General features: G+C 40.3%; 2 protein-coding genes across 2 annotated transcripts in view; one reads left to right on the forward strand and one right to left on the reverse strand.

The window, feature by feature from the left end:
• Positions 1–307, forward strand: part of SMAGP (small cell adhesion glycoprotein) — a 14760-nt gene extending 14453 nt beyond the window's left edge. Inside the window, exon 4 of the mRNA XM_074270363.1 lies at positions 1–307. This exon is cut by the window's left edge and continues 488 nt beyond it. The gene's annotated coding sequence lies outside the window, so the exon portion shown is untranslated.
• Positions 308–7398: 7091 nt separating this feature from the next.
• DAZAP2 (DAZ associated protein 2) lies at positions 7399–13392 on the reverse strand. The gene is made up of 4 exons (XM_074270362.1): positions 13122–13392; positions 11198–11316; positions 10513–10758; positions 7399–8829 (listed from the first exon to the last, which is right to left on the reverse strand). The coding sequence occupies exons 1-4, from the start codon at positions 13132–13134 to the stop codon at positions 8701–8703; spliced, it is 507 nt and encodes a 168-aa protein (XP_074126463.1). The 5' UTR covers positions 13135–13392; the 3' UTR covers positions 7399–8700.
• Between the last annotated feature and the right edge of the window lie 5739 nt (positions 13393–19131).

Consider the following 19131-nt stretch of genomic DNA (forward strand, 5'->3'; position numbering starts at 1 on the left):
TTGGTGGGGGAATAGTGATGGATGTCGCCCAATCGCACTCTGCCTCTGAGCTGCATTATGTAACTCATGAAGAATCCTAGTTACTGGTCCCAAAATGTTATTTGGCATCCTGATAACCATTGCAGCAACTTGGGGAGGGGGTGATGGTGGTGATAACACATTAGCTGACCTCCTGCTGGGATCTGATACATACCCTTTCTTCAATCCCCCCTTCTCAAGGGACTTCTGAGCCCATTTTCTTATTCCCAATCCAATGCTGTATTTGTGATAAATTTTTTTTATCAGAATTAAATTTTTCATTACATGAGATTTTGGTTCTCATTTACTAGAGGCAGAGAATAATAGTCAGCACTAAATTATCCACATTTGGGAGTTATCTGAACCAAATCTGGACATATCTGGAACTTATATTCCTAGAGCAAATAGGAGTATAAAACACATATGCAAATAATCCAACATGTATGTATTTACTTGGTTATAAAGTATATACATGTAACACAGTACCAATAATTTTATATATAGCCATCAAAATGACACAAAAAAGACATTTAAAGGATGAGATAAAAATGAAATGATATATAACTAGAGTCAATAGGGGGAGCTACTGAAAATTTTTTTCAAGTTGAGAGAGATGGTCAGATTTGTGATTTAGGAAACTTACTTTGTGGAGTTGTTATTTGTGGAGCATGGATTTGAAATTAGGGAGACTAGATATGGGTACTTCTGCCTAAGATAGCTTCTTGAACAGAAGCAAGTGGACTGGCTCTCACAAACTAATTGCAGAAAATCAACAAAATTGTAGTAACAAATAACAAATAATGATCACAAAATTCAATGATAACAGTCAATAGTTTCATCAAGATAAAACTAGACCAAACATCAGAAATCCATGGGCAATAGGAAATGGGGACCTCCAGAAGTGCCAGTGCTAGCACAGACAACCAAAATGAAAACTTCCCAGCAGGAACCTAGAGACTGACCAGAGAAAACCAGTCTCTGGGTGGTCAGAAACCTACACAGACTTAGAGCATCTAGTCTAGGCAAGACAGTATACAGACTTGGATACTCCGTCTAGGAACTCGAGTTCTACAGTGCTCTGCCCTGAAGTGCTAAAGATTCTGAAAAGCTATTGCTCTGAACTTCAATGATATGTAGGGAGCCTAAAACCTATCAGCCTTTTTATTTAGATACATACCCTCACTAGAATTGGGAGTCAGCAGGGAAATCCAGGTAGAGATCCAACATGGGCTGACCATGTCTCAACTAAAAGCACAGGAGGACCTAAGTCCTGGACTTACTCTAGTGCTAGCACAAAGCCCCAAATTGGAACTAAGGCTGGATATCTAAGTGGATGGAAGAAGACACCAATCACTATAAAGAACTATTTGATCCAGAAATGCCCCCAAACCCAAATTAGAAGAAAAGAGTAATAGTTATGTTAGTAAATAGTAATGTTAGATAAAGAATCAAAGGAAAAAACTGATTCTTCAAAAGAAAGAGGAAGAAAGGAAGGAAGGGAGAGGGAGGAGGAGGGAGGGAGAGAGGAAGGAGGAAAGGAGGGAAAGAAGACAAATGTTCTGAAAGAAAAAAATGAGAAAAGATTTAATAGCTTGGAACAGGAATGCTGGAGGGGATGTGGAAAAATAAAAGAGGGGCACGAAGGCACTATTGGTGGAGTTGTGAACTGATCCAAACATTCTGGGGAATAATTTGGTGAAAGTACTATAAAAGTGTACATACCATTTAACTCAGAAGTCAAACCTTATTAAATAGACTTATGAAAATTAAATGAAATAGAAATGAGAGAAGAAATATTTGAATAAAATTAAAAATTTTGGGGGGTGAGGTCAATTCAAAAATAATTGATCTGAAAAAGAGGCTGAGGGATAATTTTAAGACTCGATGTAACTCTCTGAAAATGTGTTTAACATGTGTGTGTGTGTGTGTGTATATGTACCTCAAGATATTTTATTTCAAAAATCATAAATGAAAACTTCTCTGGTCTATTAGAAAGAGGATAGACTAAAAATAAAAATAATACATTAATTATTTTATAAAAATAAAAATAATACATTAGAAATCTCAAAAGAAAATATCCTCATAATCTCAAGCTTCCAGGTCAGAGAGACTGGAGGCAAAGAGATTAGTTTGTAGACTACTACAATAGTACAAAAGAAATGAGGAGGACCTTAACTAGAATGGTGGCTGGATGAGTAGAGAGAAGGGAACAAATGTGACAGATGGAAATAATAAGAAGGCCAACATCAGGCATGTGTGATAAGGGAGAGTGAGGAGTTGAAAAATACATTTTTAAAATTTTTAGTTTTTATTTTCAATTCTAAATTCTCTCCCTCCCCTATCCATTGAGAAGGCAAGAAAACATTATACATATGAAGTCATGCAAAACATTTCCACATTAACCATGTTATTGAAAAAAAAGCAAGAAAAACAAAGTGAAAAAAATATGCTTCAATCTGCACTCAGAGTTCATCAGTTCTCTTTCTGAAGGTGGATAGCGTTTTTCATCAAGAGTCCTTTGGAATTCTCGTGGATCATTGTATTGATCAGAGTAGCTAAGTCATTCACAGTTGATCATCATATAGTATTGCTGTTTCATGTACAATATTCTCCTGATTGTGCTCACTTCATTTTGCTTCAATTCATGTAGATCTTCCCAGGTTCTTCTGAAACCATCCTCTTCATCATTTCTTCTAATACAATAGATTCCATCACAATTACATACAACTTGTTGAGCCATTCCCCAATTGATGGACATTATCTCATGTTTCCAATTTTTTGTTACCCCCCCAAAAAAGCAGCTATAAATATACATACGGATCCTTTTTTTTTTTTTTTTTTTTTGATCTCTTTGGGATACAGACTTAGTATCAGTACTTCTGGGTCAAAGGGTATGTACAGTTTATTGTCCTTTGGCCAAATTGTTCAGAATGCTTGACAGTTCACAATTCCACCAACAGTGTTTTAGGGTCCCTATTTTATTTTTCTACATCCCCTCTAGTATTTGTTTGTCATTTTTCTTTTTCTGATCTGATAGGTATGAAGTAGTACCTCAGAGTTGTTTTCATTTGTTTCTCTCTTTAGTAATTTAGAGTATTTATTTCATAGAACCATTTATAACTTTAGTTTATTCTAAAAACTGCCTTCATATCCTTTGACCATTTATCAATTGAAGAATGGCTCTTATTTGTATAAATTTTGCTTTTATAATTTTTGTTTTTGAGAAATGAAATTTTTACCAGAGAAATTTGCTATAAAATTTTTCTGCTTTCCTCCTTATTTTGGTCACCTTGATTTTGTTTGTGCAAAACCATTTAAATTCAGCATATTCAAAATTATCCATTTTACCTCCCATGATCCTCTTATTCATAGGCTTGAGAGATAATGAAGGTCTAAATCAGTCTAAATCATGTACCCATTTTGAGCTTATCTTGCTATATATGCTGTGAAATATTAATCTATCCCTAGTTTCTGCCCAATTGCTTTCCAGTTTAATTGAATAGTAAATTCTTGCCCAAATACTTGGCTTTTTCGGATCAAACACTTGTTTACTATGGTCACTTATTTCTGTATGTTATGTACCTAATTTCTTTCATTAATCAACCACTCTTTCTTACCTTACCACCTTGTTTTGATGATTCCTGCTTTATAGCATAGTTTGAGATCTGTTACTGCTAGCCTGTCTTATTCTTCCACTTTATTCTCTTGATATTCTTTACCTTTTGTTTCTTAATATGAATTTTGTTATTTTTTCCAGCTCTATAAAAAAATTCTTTGGTAGTTTGATTGGTATGGCACTGCATAAGCAAATTAATTTAGGTAGTATTGTCATTTTTATTGTCTTGGTTTGATCTTCCCATGAGCAATTAATATTGCTCCAACTGTAATTTTTTTGTGAAAAATGTTTGATAATTGTGTTGATATAGTTCCTGTGTCTTAGCTAAAGTATTTTATATACTGTCTCCAATTATTTTAAATGGAATTTATCTTTCTTTCTATTTCTTCCTGCTGGGTTTTGTTGATAATATATAGAAATGCTAATGACTTATGTGGGTTTATTTTATATCCTGCAACTTGGGTAAAGTTGTTAATGATTTGAACAATTTTTTAGCTGATCTCTATAGGATTTTCTAAGTATACCATCACATCATCTGAAAAAAAAAATTGTTTTTCCTTCTTGTCTATTCCTTTATTTTTCCTGTCTTATTGCTATAGTTACAATTTTTAAGATGATACTAAATAATAATAATGAAACATCTTTGCTTCATCTCTCATTTGAGGAATTGAAAATAACAAAGTTAAGAGCATGAATGACTCTGGACAGTAAGAGGAAAGTTTGGAAGAAGGATGTATTTGGGGGAGAAGTTAATCTAGTGAGAGATTTGTGATCTGCCTGAATATGCCTACTCATTCTATTCAACTCACTCTATCTCATACAAACTGAAAAGGGGGACAAAGCTCTTACTCACTGGTCACCGTCCTGGAGTGCAGAGATTATCTTCTGAGAACACTGTCAAAATCATAGCAAGATCTGGGAGGCAGAGAGAAAGGAGGTTTGGCAAGAGTGGGATGGTGAGGAAGGTAGAATTTTTTTTCCTCAACTGTACCTTTGTGGATGTCTCTGTAGCAATAAGATTATAATTGGCTAGCGAGGCTGACTTCAGACTTAGAGAAAGTGAAGTATAGAACTCAGGAGAGGAAAAAGGGTACTGGGGAATAAAGGTAGGTGTGGTTGTACTGGTTAAAAAAAAAAAAAAAAAGTGGAGAAAGTAAGATACGATCCATCTTCCTACCCTTGAATTGATTAGTATCATGTTATGGTTCCCACCCTCCCACTCCCAACTTTCCCCCATATTGGGAGACCACTGTTTTAAGGGATAGCAAATAGACTAATTAGGCTTGAGCTGGGGTTCTTAACCTTTGTCATGGACACTATTGGCAGGCTAGTGAAGTCAGATCTGTCTCAGATCTGTCTCTGAATGATGTTTTTATATAAATGAACAAAATGCTAATTAGAGGTTAGTGAAGATAAAAATTATTTCTCTTCCATCCAAATTCAAGAACACCTGGACTATTGCATAGAATATATGGAGTAAAGGCTAGAATGTTAAGGTAGTATCAGTGTGGAGTTGAATGAATTAATAAATAAGTGAATGAATGTAAAGACATTTATGAAGCATTTATCGTGTACTAACCACCATGCAAAAGGCAGTCCCTGCATTCAAAGATCTTACATTCTAATAGGATAGTGTATAGTTTCCAAGCTGGACTAGATGCCTAATAGTCTATGTTGGATAATGAAATAAAAACTAGATTAAAAGTTAACAAAATATTTACTTAGCTATAATGGGAGGATATTCAATAAGGATATGCATTGAGGACACCATGAGTTGGTTCAGATGAACAAACCACCTCTGCCTTTGAGGTAGCCATATTTGTCTGCAAACCAAGCGTCAAGACAGTATCTAGAGTCCTCATGGCTGTTTTGTATAGAGGAATGAGAAGTCAATAACTCTTCAAAGCCAAGATGGTTTCAATTGTTTGTAAGGAAAAGCTATCCTAACTCACAGGGATTCGGGATTAGGATATCGTTCCACTACAAGAAGACAATATATGTAGGGAAATAAGTCAGTGAATATTCGGGTCTAGAATTTTACAGAAATGACGAATGGATAGATGAAATAGATTGGCATATCCTTTCCAGGAGCAATGACAGTTGATTTGATCATGGTACAAGAGCTGGAACACAAAGCAGCAGATGAGATGGCTAAGGAGGGCCTTCCTACTCAAGTAGAAAATTAAAGCAATCGCCAATCAAGGCAGAGGGCCCCAAGGCAGGATAAAGGGGTGAGGTACTCTGGGGCATGGTTTTGGTCCCGGGGCTAGACAAATGACACAAGTAAAAGGAAGCATGAATGCTAGGCAAAGGAATTACAATTTTAGTAACTTGGCAATAGGAAGCTACTGAGGATTTTCGAGGAAAAGAGTACTATGAAGTCTAAATGTGTGTAAGGAAATGAATATGAGATGGATGCAGTAGGATGGAGAGGGAGAGTAAGAATGGATGCAGGAAAGTCTGTTAAGAGGCAAGAGTTGTAGTCCAGGTAGATTGTAATGAGTCTATACTCAGAGAGGTGGTGATAGGAAGAGAGAATAGGGTTTTATTAACTGCTTGGATCAATAGAGTGAAAGTTTAAAATGTCAAACTGTTTTCAACATCAGAGATGAGATATTATAGTGACACCACTGACAGAAGTAGTGAAATCAGAAGACAGAAGGGATTTAAAGTAAAAGACAATGAACTTTGCATTGGACATACTGAGTTGCATCCAGGTAGAAAAGTCTCACAAGCAGGCCTAGAGGGAAAAGCAATCAGGACCAGAAAGAGATCTGGAGAATTACCTGCAGAAGCAATAGTTGGAGTTAAGAAAGTAAAGGTGAATGTTCAGGGAGAGAGTGTAAAGAGGAGGCAGAGCATTGGGGAATACCTGTTTATAGGATCAGGAAGAGGATGGAGACAGAAGAGTGAGGGATCCAATTAGGAGAACTAGGAATATGGTCATCTCTGAAGGCAAGGTTGAAAGGAGGGATTTAACTGTCAGATGCTACTAGGAGGTCAAAGATGCTTACTTAAAAAGAAAATGACACAGAAGTATTTTGTTGGGTTCCTAATTCCTGAAGATCTAGAAATTGCTCAGTATATTTTTAGATTCCACCTTTGCTCTGGTTAGAACAAAATCCTCCAAGAATGCAGCCTGAAAACTCTATGGGGTGGAAGGGAGAAGGAAGCACTAACCTTAGCGCCCTCTCTGTTCACCCAGAGAAACTTCTGGAGGGCAGCTTCCCACATTTTCTTCTATCTTCAGCCCTACCACCCTAGTGCTCAGGATTCATATATTGAGCAGGACACTGTACTATGTTTTGGTTGTGCAGTATGGTCCACATGTTGCCAGGAAAGAAGGAGGTAAAGAGTCTGAATGTTTTACATGCCCTCAATTTTTCCCTACAGATTTTCCTTACTAGAAAATTGAGTAAAACTGCCAATAAAATCTTGTTATACCTTTAGGGATTCTTAATCTTGTGTGTCAGCAAAGCCAATAGATTCCTTCTTCGAATGACATTTTTTAAATACATAAGAAACCAATTATACTGATTTTTTAAAATGTTTTTTAAGTAGACCCCAAAATTGAGAATACCTATAGTGCCTGTAGATTCCTGTCTAAAATCACCAAAGATGTCAGCCACAGAGGTTGAGGAATTAACTTGATGGTACTATACTAATTAGAGTCCTCATGAGGCTACAGAATGTAATTCAGAAAAGATCTAGAAATGAGCTGGATGAGAAATATTTGGAGTTAAGGTGTAATGCAACTTCATCACTTTATTCAAATCTTCAAAATATTCTTTATTCTACATTTTTAGTATAAAAAATCCACAAGTTAAGTGCACCACAGTGAAGAGAGAGACATACAACGCTGAACTTCCATAACAGTCAATGGTACAGTCAAACACCATATATACAGAATACAGTCAAATTTAGATGAACTGAAATTATAAGATAAAATATATTCATCAAATCCAATTCCAGAAAACAAAAATTAAAAGACTGAGGATCCCTGAATCTTTTCAGCCTTAATGAGACTTCAATTGAACTTGCCTTAAAGTGACCCATTCACAATACAATTCCATTAACCCAGTTCTTGAGCAGTTAATTAATGGCCATGGTCAGCTAGCTGCCTCAGACATTTAAACAGATGGCAACCAATATCTGTTCTCAAAACTCCCCTTAATTGGACTGTGAAGTCATTCATCCCGCTGTTGGAAATAGAGCCCTTCCCCTTGCCTCTCTCATTTTAAACCTACAGTTGACTAAAACGGTTAGCGCTGACATCAGGTACGCAGATCACGTTTCTGGCACCAAAACAAACCTGGATGAGGCTTTTGTGTGCAGAGGCATCCATGAGAAGAGTACAAAAGGAATGGTCCATTCTGTTTTTGCTGAGGGGTAAGAATGGGGGTCTAAACTGTGAACACAAGTGGTTTCAGAGGATCCTTTTGAATAAAAGGTCAAAAGATAAGGAGAGCCAAGTCTCCTTTCACACAAGAAGTAGGGAGAGGTGCAGGGAGAGAGAGAAAGAAGTCTGACTGGCTTTCTGTCCTGCACCATTGATTCAATGGAGATTGGCGAGGGAAGTAGGGAAAGGGCAAAGGATGTGAAGGGAAAAGGTAGACATCTATGCATTTCGTTTATAACAAGTAATAGAAATCAAAGACTTTAAAGAGATTTAAGACCAATCAGAATAATTTGGCAACTTTAATTCTTCAGAAGATCAAAGTTCCCTCCAAAACTAATTTGATGGTTTATTACTAAAAGCAAAGACCAGTATGGTGCAGTATTACTCCAAAGGAATTAAAGGAACATCTTCAGGGAAGATTTGCCCACATTCATTTTATGAATGGATCACCCCCCTCCCCCCACCTTGAAATGTTTTAGGGAGGTACTGCTACCATTACATGGTTCGTTATTAAGTTTGAAAAGTGCCTGAAAGTTTGGGCACCAGAAAGACAACCCAACGACGTGTCTAAACTTTGACTTCAGGTTAATATGACTAAAGCAGTTACATTGTGAGAAGTGCTGACGGTGTGTGATGTCTTTCCTGGCACGGGGGTGGCTTTGGTTCTTCACCAGATGGTATAGCCACCATCCGAACCACCCACGAAGAAGTTCCCCTTCCGCTGAGTTACTAGCACGTTGGCCCCTTGCATAACAGCAAGCTGAGCAGCATTGGGGGGGCAACCAGGGGGTGGAGGCTGGAAGTAAAGAACAAGGTTGAATGGGCACAGAGAAGCTGGTGCAGGGAAAATGGGGCCCCAGGGGAAATTGAAAGGAGGGCCTAACAGGGAAAATGGCAATTTGAGGACCAAGTAAATTTCATGGGGCTGGCTAATGTATTCCTATTGAAGCAGTTTGGGTTCTGGAGAGAAGGCACACAACTCCCTTTCCTGAATACCCAAAGACAGCAAAGAAGAACACTTGGAAGAGGGACACTAACACTCATTCAAAAGATACCCAGCTCTAGAGCAAGACACAGGGACCATTATGACTTGTGTATAGTTTAGACTTATATTGGATCCTCTCCAATCTTAGAACTTTCAAGGGCCGAGTTCCTTTTATATCCTGTTTGGATGCTGCTTTTGCTCCAAGCCTGTTCCACAAAGTTAACTGGACATCATGCTAGTGTTCTGGGAAACACTTATCATCTTTATAAATGGTAGAGAGTAACATCAAAACAAAATCCCTGGAGAGGCTCTCTAGGGGATCAAAATCATCTTTTTAAAAGGATATCTCAAATAGAGGCATATCCTACCCAATACTACTAACTGGCTCCAAGAAAACTGGAAGTAATGATTGATAAATTTCCAATTTTCATTTTTAAGGAATTTTGTGATGTTACAGTAGTATTTGGCAATTAATTATTAATGCTTTACAAGAAGAATGACATTACTGCAAAATGATACTGGTCACAGCAATGTTATCTGGAATGTGATAATAATATAATTTGGGTCCAATAGGCCAGTTCAAGGTGGGGATCTTAAGCCCTGGTAGAATATACATAAGGAACAGAAGTGGCTTTGGAACTGATCTGGTGCCCTGCAGAAATCAAAGAAAACTTGGGACCACCTGATCCACAACTTAAGAACTTTCTTTTTTCAGAGATATACATGGCTCTTGGATGGGCACAAAGACGTGGACATAACCATGGTTGTTACTGTCAGTGGATAGTTACTTAGAAAAAATTTGGCAAATTCCAAGTTTCTCTTCTTTATGGGCATATAGGAAACAAATCCCCAGATAATCTAGAAATAATTTAACCAAAAATGCCAACCTTTTGGAAAAACCTGAAGATAAAATGTTTTCTATCTATTCAGTGACTGTGCAGAACTGTAGCCATGAATAGTAATAAAGTTAAATGCTTACCAAGTAAATACAAATTTTTGGTAAAACAAGTTCATAAAAATAATTAAGTTTAAATTGCTCCTCTTTTCTTTCTTAGATGAGCTGGGAAATGGCCCCAAATCTAGGAATCAGGAAGACAGGGCAAAGGGGTTTAGGTTTAGAAAAAGAGACTTGTTAGCTATAAAATTAATTACCAGGCTATTTCTGCTAGAGGATTTCTTTGCAGTCCTCACCTCCCACCCCCTGGCTGCCTGCCTCATAGGTGGGTATAAAAGACAACAATCACTGCCCAAGGATGTTGGGGTTCTGGGGTCAGGATCACAGAGCTGGAAGAAGCTTAAAGGACATCTAGTTCAGCTTCCTCCTTTTGCAGAAACTGAGGCTTAGAGACATTAAGTAATTTGTCCAAATTGTCCAAATCACACAGGTAAATAATACTGAGCATGAAAGAAAAGTCTGAGGTTTTAGAAAACTCAGGACATTGGGATGCTTTGAGCCAAACACAGAAAGACTGAGTGTTTTCTGGTCATACTCACAGGAATGTTACCAGCAGTAGCCCCAGCTCCAAACCTGGCACCGGGGTCGTAGGCTCCATCCACCAGCACGGTTGAACCCGGGGGGTATACATGACCAAGTGGGTAATAAGCCAGGGGCACCGCGGAACCAACGGGCCCAACGGCCACCGACTGACCCATGGGGAGAAACAAAGAAGCACCAGGATAGGCAGCTGACATAGTGGGAACTGTTGCAGTTCCTGGGTGCACAAAGTTTGGACGATAGAGCTAGAAAGAAGCAGAAGGAAAAAACCAAGGTTTATCTCACGGAGTTTTAATTATGGATTTTAATAGACAATGTTTAATTCTCCCAAAAAACTGTGTCACTAAGCCAGCCAACGCTTAGTTCCACAGCCTCCCTCCCCCTACCACTAAACCTGCTCTCAAGCAGCTCTCTCCCAAACCAGAGCCTAAGTAAGGAGAGAAAACCTCACTATTATATTGTCAGAATCACCTGCTCCCTACCCCTTCTAGCCCCTGGCAACCCAACTGAAACGAATTTTTCACCCATGCTACCATTTCTGCAATTTGATGTAGAGAAACAAGCTTACACACAACATGTCAGAACTGGTGAGAGACTGATAAAAGTAAGTCTCCTCAGTGACGTGGGGCAATGGCGGCATGTGGTCGTGCCTGCTCCGTTGTCTAAGAACCTTGATCCTCTTACCTCAGAATAAGCTGGAGGTGCATCCGTGTATGGTGGAACCTGAGGGAGGTGCACAGTTTGAGGGTACACTGGGTTCCCAGGAGGCTGCACAGGGTATGTGGGCTGCGTCGGATACTGCCCTGCAAGAGACAAAAAGGTACATGTGGTGCATCATGCGTGGCCGGGACAGAGAGAGCACTGTGCCCACAGACTCACCCAGCTGTGCAGACCCGAGGGGGGTATCTGACAACAGCTGGAGAAGGGACCGTGTTGGGGAACAAAAGGAGGCAGGGAGAAGTGCTACCTTGCAGCTGCAGATCAGAGATTGCTGACAGGCCCAGGCAGGGAACTGTGCTTTACTAGAGGGGGGTTGGAGGCACGTGTGTGTCCGGTCAGTTCCAAGGAAAGCCCCATATGAACAGAAACTCTTCCAGGTCCCATGAGGGCTCGGGTGGGCTCGTATCAATTAGTAAGGGATCCCTGACTCCAGGCGTGGCCTACCTGCCATGGTAGTCAGTTTTGGAGGGGCGTCTTCCTTTTCCCTTGGCCTGGATTGAAAAATCTAGACCTTCAAGGTCAGTTTTGCAAAGATGTAGCAGATGCAGCGGCTATTAGGCCACATACAGATTCAGAGATGGAAGTGGTCCAAGCTGAAGCCCAGGAACCACGAGTGTCCAAGGTCACACAGACCAGAAGGGAGGGCCGCTGTGACCTGTGACCCAGCACACTTTGCACGGCCTCTGTGGCTTCTCTGACAGCCTCATTACCCAGGGAAGGGGCTTATCTTATCTAGAGCACTGGACAAGGAGTCAGGAAGATGGGAGCATCCCTTGTCTCCGACACTTACTGTGCCCCGATGGGCGCCGCACTTAATTCCTGTGGTGCACGGGATAACAACAGCACCCACATCCCAGAGTTGTGGTGAGGATCGCTGCGGCCCCTCTACGGTTTCCCGTACTTTACAAATCACATTTCATTTGATCCTTAAAACAAGTCTGGGAGAAGGGTGCCGAATGCTTCCGGGATGCAGCCTCACGGAGGTGGAAAAGCCACCGCTCTCTTAACTTGCAAAAAAGGCTTGCGTCTAGTTCTGTTCAATGAAAATGTAATCTACAAATTCTTTATTAAAAAAAAAAAAAAACACTCACTACAGTCTGTGTCATGACCTGTAAGACGCTAATGCATCTAATGGTTTGCAATCCTCAAAATGCTCTAAAACGCCACCTACAAAGCTCGTGCCCGGCGGTTATTCCGGACCTGGAGATTAGAGGACACCTCGGGATCACGAAAATTGAAGTTGCCCAAGGTCATACAGCTGGCCCGGGAGCACGCCCGGGGCCGAACCCCAGACCCAGCTCCTGCCCCGCGGGGCCCGGGGGAAGGGCTTCCCAGACAATAGAACAATTCAGGGAGAGGAACCGGGGGCGCCCTGACCCCGACAGTGGGCTCGGGCGGGCTGAACCGGCACATCCACAGCTATCGATAGAGGCGGAGGCAGGCAGCGAGGAGGGGAGCCCGACACCCCGGCCCCGGAGCCCATCCCTTCGCCACAGACACCGACCTTCCCCCTCTAACTCCCCCAGGCCAGAGGAGGGATGGGGGGGCGCCCGTCACCAGGCAGCACGCGGCCCCACCCCCTCCGCTTTCTCATTGGCCAGGCCCCATCGGAGCCCTCGCTCCTCATTGGCCGTGCGGCCTGCCCATCCCGCCCAGGCCCCCTTGCAGCTCAGAACTGCGCCACAGGCTTTAAGGGAGAAAGCTCAGGGAGGGGGTGAGCGGCCGCGGCTCGGGGCCTCGGCGGGGGAGCGGCCGCGGCGCGGGCCCAAGGCCGGGCCCCTAGGCGAGGAAGGTAAACGGCCCGAATAGGGGCCTACGGGTCCCCAGGGCCCTCGGCCAACCCGCCCCCGTCCCTGTTCCGCCAGCCTCGCCCCCTGTCCGCTCTTGCCTTTGCTGTTCATGGCGGCGGCGGGTCCGGTTCGGCTTGGGGCTGCGGACGGTGTTTTTTTTTCGTCCTCTTCCTGTTCCAAGTCACTTCCGTGTCATGTGATGCGCCGTCCTCCCGGAGTCACGGGACGTCCTGCTGCCCCCCTTCTCCTCACGGCTCCGCCACCGGAAACCCCGCCCCCGGGCGGTGCCTCCAGGTTCAGGCCTGAGCGGAGAATGCGAGTTTAACCAGCCGTCTCCCAGCTCCCCACCCCCGCGATCCCCAGCCCGCGGGCTTCTCTTCCTCGAGTTGCCCGAGGCGGCGATGGAGGTTGCCTGGGCGAGGCGCTGTCCCCTCGTCTCTCTCCCTCTTACGGGGCTTCTTCCTACCAGAAGCCTTCCCGGATTAGCTCGACCCATGCTGAGGATCCTTCTAGCCCACCCCACTCTCCAAGGCTCCCAAAACGAGTTCGTTTATGGAAGGTTTTTTCTGCTTCCTTGAAATCCACTCTCAACCTTCTCTACATGTTCATGAAGTCAAGACAGTTAATTCTTCTAATTTACCAGTCAGTCACCCTTTTTGCAAGAAGCCTTTCCTAGTGCTCTTTGGTCCCGGGGCCTTTACATGGATGCACATATCCATAGCTACGCACATGTATGCAATATATACGCATATGTCATGCCTGCATGCACATAGACTGAGGCACACATCCAATTACTTATGTGATCTATATGTGCGTTTATGTATGCGTGCATGCGGGCAGAGGTAGATGCACATATATACATACACGTGGTATATGCACGCATTTATGCACGTGCACATACACATATGATATATGCATGCATGGGTGCAGAGATAAATGCATAAGTATATACCTAACATATACATACATATGGATATTTACACATACATATAGAAGGGTGCAGCTTCTAGGAGAACTATAGCAGTAATCCTGAGGCCCCCAGACCTTAGAACCGCTATTGTTGTAACAATTTGTCAGTGATCCTACAGCTTCTAGCATTAGTATGTCCTACAACATTGCTGACTTACCTGCTAAGGACCATGCCCGAGGCCAAGGGGCAGGTCAGTTCTGCAGGAGCCTCCACAGCTGTGAATCATAAACTTGAAGGAGTTGCAAAGCAGCCTTTATTGATGCAAATGTTCCTTGTGGTTGGGAATGAAATAAACTGGAGACAGAGGGAAGAGGAGGAAGGTCAGAAAACAGCAACAGCCTCTCAGTCTCCTTGTATCATCATTCATTCTACAGGTCTGAGTTAGACCTCCAGCAGCCACTGCAGGTGGCTCCCGTACCATAACAACTTCCAATAATAGTCTGTGATAATTGGGGTTTCGAGGCAAATGGTGAGGTGCACTCCTCAGTTTTACCTCTAAGCATATTAGCATATTAGTGACAAGAAGAATGGGTCCTCTCTCTTTTCCTATAAATTTCTCTTCTTTCTCGGATTCTTTGCTAAATCCTTTTGGAATTTAGCCCCCTTCAATTAGCATAACAATTATAATAAACTTTACTCCTTGACTTGGAGATGAATTCAAGCCTGCAAATTCTTTTGAGACACCTCAGGAAAAAGAACTGCAACCCCAAGCTTTTGGGGGGTCTTTTGAACCTCCACATATACATGCATGAATACCTATGTATATATACAAATATGCACATATTTATAATTTGCTAGAACATAGTCATTTGCAAGTTCTTTCTCTTCTTTAGACTGTGAGCGTCTTGAGGGACTATTTTTTTGTCTTAAGACAGTGTCTGGAACATTTTAGGAGCTTAAATACTGTCAGATTAACCATCTGGTCAGGAATTATAACACTAGGTCCCATTGTATGGCTAACAACTGGCCTTCATGCTCTAGGCCAGTGGTCCTCACACTTTTTAAATAGGGGGCCAGTTCACTGTCCCTCAGACTGTGGGAGGCCCTCAGTGGGCTGCATCTGGCCCACAAGCCGTAGTTTGAGAACCCCTGCTCTAGGGTTATTATAATTTAGAGCCATAGAACATGAGTGGAAGACCTTTGTCATATGGACTAATTTTCTCCCCAAAGCAATAAAACACTTAGTTTTTTTTTTCTTTTTATTTTCTTCTGGTCATTAATTTCTTCATAGAGTATTGTTGTTGAAGTGTATAGTGATCTCCTGGTTCTGCTCATTTCATTCAGCAGCAGTTCATGTAAGCCTCTCCAGGCCTTTCTGAAATCCTCCTGCTGGTCGTTTAATACATAACAATAATATTCCATAGCCTTCATATACCACAGTTCAGCCATTCTCCAATGGATGGGCATTCATTCATTTTCCAGTTTCTAGCCACTACAAAAAGGGCTGCCACAAACATTTTTGCACATACAGGTCCCTTTTCCTTCTTTAACATTTCTTTGGGATATAAGCCCAGTAGAAACATTGCTGGATCAAAGAGCATGCACAGTTTGATAACTTTTTGAGCATAGTTCCAAATTGCTCTCCAGAATGGTTGGATCCATTCTCAGTTCAACTAACAATGCATCAGTGTCCCAGTTTTCCCACATCCCCTCCAACATTCATCATTATCTTTTCCTGTCATCTTAGCCAATCTCAGAGTTGTCTTAATTTGCATTTCTCTGATTAATAGTGATTTGGAGCACTTTTGCATGTGACTACAAATAGTTTCAATTTCTTCATCTGAAAATTTTCTGTTCATATCCTTTGACCATTATCAATTGGAGGATGGCTTCTCTATATATTTTAGAAATGAGGCCTTTATCAGATCCTTTGGGTGTAAAAATGTTTTCCCAGTTTATTGCTTCTCTTTTAATCTTGTCTGTATTAGTTTTGTTTGTACAATTTTTTTTTAACTTACTATAATCAAAATTATCTATTTTATGTTCAATAATGGTCTTTAGTTCTTTGGTCACAAATTCCTTCTTCCTTCCACAAATCTGAGAGGTAAACTATCCTGTGTTCTTCTAATTTGTTTATAATATCATTCTTTATATCTAGGTCATAAGCCCATTTTTACCTTATCTTGGTATACGGTATTAGGTGTTAGGTAGTCTGCCATATTAGTTTCCAATTTTCCCAGAAGTTTTTGTCTAATAGTAAATTCTTATCCCAAAAGCTGGGGCCTTTGGGTTTGTCAAATACAAGATTGTTATAATTATTGGCTCTTTTTTCTGTGAACCGAACCTATTCTACTGATCAACTTTTCTATTTTTTAGCTAGTACCAAATGGTTTTGGTAACAGCTGCTTTATAATATAGTTTTAGATCTGGTATAGCTAGGACACCTTCAATTGCTTTTCTCTTCATAAATTCATTTGACATTCTTGACCTTTTGTTCTTCCAGATGAAATTTGTTGTTATTTTTTCTGGTTCAGTAAGATAGTTTCTTGGGAGTCTGATTGGTATAGCACTAAATAAATAGATTAGATTAGGGAATATTGTCATCTTTATTATATTCCCTCAACCTATCCACAAGCATTTGCTATTTTTCCAATTGCTTAGATCTGATTTTATTTGTGTGGAAAGTGTTTTGTAGTTTTGTTTATATATTTCCTGACTTTCCCTTGGCAGATAAATTCCAAAATATTTTATACTATCAACAGTTATTTTAAATGGAATTTTTCTTTGTTTCTATTGCTGTTGGATTTTGTTAGTGATGTTTAAAAACGTTGATGATTTATGTGGATTTATTTTGTATCCTGCAACTTTGCTAAAGTTGTAGATTATTTCTACTAGCTTTTTAGTTGATTTGCTGGGGTTCTCTAAGTATATCATCATATCATCTGCAAAGAGTGATAATTTGGTTTCCTCATTACATACTCTAATTCCTTTAATCTCTTTTTTCTTCTTTTATTGCCAAGGCTAGCATTTCTAATATACTATTGAATAGCAATGGTGATAGTGGGCAACCTTGTTTCACCCCTGATCTTATTGGGAATGGTTCTAGTTTGCCCCCATTATATATGATGCTTGCTGTTGGTTTTAAATAGATACTACTGCCTATTTTAAGGAAAAGTCCATTTATTCCTATACTCTCTAGTGTTTTTAATAGGAATGGGTGTTAGATTTTATCAAATGCTTTTTCTGCATCTATTGAGATAATCATATGTTTTTTGTTAATTTGGTTATTGATATAGTCAGTTATGCTAATAGTTTTTCTAATATTGAACCAGCCCTGCATTCCTGGTATAAATCCTACTTGGTTATGGTGTATTATCCTGGGGATTATCTGTAATCTCTTTGCTAATATTTTGTTTGAGATTTTTGCATCAATATTCATTAGGGAGATTGGTCTATAATTTTCTTTCTCTGTTTTCATTCTACCTAATTTAGGTATCAATACCATGTCTGTGTCTGATTGAATGGCTAAAGAAGAATGAGGATGACACCCAGATTGTAAACTTGGGTAACTGGAAGAATGATGATGCTATTGTTAATTTTGTCATCTCCAAGCTATAAACTAGTTTCTAAATCTTTCCTTTTGTTATTCCTGCCAACTGACTTCTCTTTTTTCCCTGTCAAAATCTTATTCATTTTTCAAGCCTCATTCATTCCACTACTTCCATGAAGCTTTCTCCTTTAATCAACTCAATCCCTGGTAATCTTCAAAGTTCTATATTGAAAGAAGATAAAAACAGATTGAGGAACAGCTAATATCACTGTTAGGCTGGAATGTGGTTCACTTGAAGCAAAATAGTGTGAAATAAGGCTGTAGGTTGGAGCAAGATTGTAGGTTGCCTTAAATGCCTAGCTAAGGAGTTCGTATTCTACAAGCAATAGGAAATCACTAGACAGTTTGAGCAGAGAAATGACATCATCAGACCTGAGCTTTAAGATTATTTTGGTAACTGTATGGAGCACTGATTAGAAAAATGAACCTGGGAAATAGAGAAACCAGTTAGGTGGCTGCTATTAGTATTCCATTTAGGAAGGGAAACCAGGCTGGTAGCAAAGAGAAGTGGGAACAGATTTTTTTTTAAATTAAAGCTTTTTATTTTCAGAACATATGCTCAGGTAATTTTCAGCATTCACCCTTGCAAAACCTTGTGTTCCAAATTTTCTTCCTCCCTTTCCCCCGTCCCCTCTCCTGGATGGCAAATAATCCATTATTTGTAAAATGTACATAATTCTTCTGTACATATTTCCACAATTATCATACTACATAAGAAAAATCAGATCAAAAAGGGAAAAAATGGGGCAGCTAGGTGGCACAGTGGTTAGAACACTAGCCCCAAAGCGCCAGGACCTGAGTTCAAATCTCAGACACTTAACACTTCCTAGCTGTGTGATCCTGGGGAAGTCACTTAACTCCAATTACTTTAGCAAAAAAAAAAAAAAGGAAAGGAAAAAAATGAGAAAGAAAACAAAATTCAAGCAAACAACAAAAAAAGACAAAATATTATTTTGTCATCTACACTCAGTTCCCACCTCATCTCTGGTTGTAGATGGCTCTCTTCATCACAAGATCATTGGAACAAGCCTGAATCACTTCATTGTTGAAAAGAGTTCATGTTCCTCAGAATTGATCATCATATAATTTTTTTATTGCCGTGAACAATGATTTCCTAGTTCTGCTCATTTTACTTAGCATTAGTTCATGTAAATCTCTCCAGCCCTCTCTGAAATCATCCTCCTGGTAATTTCTTACAAAACAATAATATTCCATAACATTCATATACCATAATTTATTCAGCCATTCTCCAACTGATGGGCATCCACTATTTCCAGTTTCTTGCTACTACAAAAAAGGACTACCACAAACATTTTTGCACATGTGGGTTCCTTTTAGTGAGGACAGATGTTAAGAATTATCGTGGCAATAAAATCAATAGGACTTTCCATTACCTGGAGATAGGGCGGTAAAGGATTAGGAAGAGTGCAGAAAGTGAGATTTTAGCTGGGATTTAAAGGAAGCTAAGAAAACTAAGAGATTGAAATGAGGAGGGGAAGCATTCTAAGCATGAGGAGCAGCCAATCAAAGTTCTTGAATTCCAGAGATGGAGTGTGCAAAACAGTCACTGAATTGCCAAGTGGATAGA

Source organism: Sminthopsis crassicaudata, chromosome 5, assembly GCF_048593235.1.
Source record: "Sminthopsis crassicaudata isolate SCR6 chromosome 5, ASM4859323v1, whole genome shotgun sequence".
NCBI classification, from domain to species: Eukaryota; Metazoa; Chordata; class Mammalia; order Dasyuromorphia; family Dasyuridae; genus Sminthopsis; species Sminthopsis crassicaudata.

Bases quoted from the DNA above. Each gene is read 5' to 3' on its own strand.
- DAZAP2 (XM_074270362.1), bottom strand. The intron at 10,759-11,197 runs GTAAGAGGATCA...GCTTCTTTCTAG, and splicing joins CACCTCCAGCTTATTCTGAG to CTCTATCGTCCAAACTTTGT. The intron at 8,830-10,512 runs GTGAGTATGACC...CTTTACTTCCAG, and splicing joins CTACTGCTGGTAACATTCCT to CCTCCACCCCCTGGTTGCCC.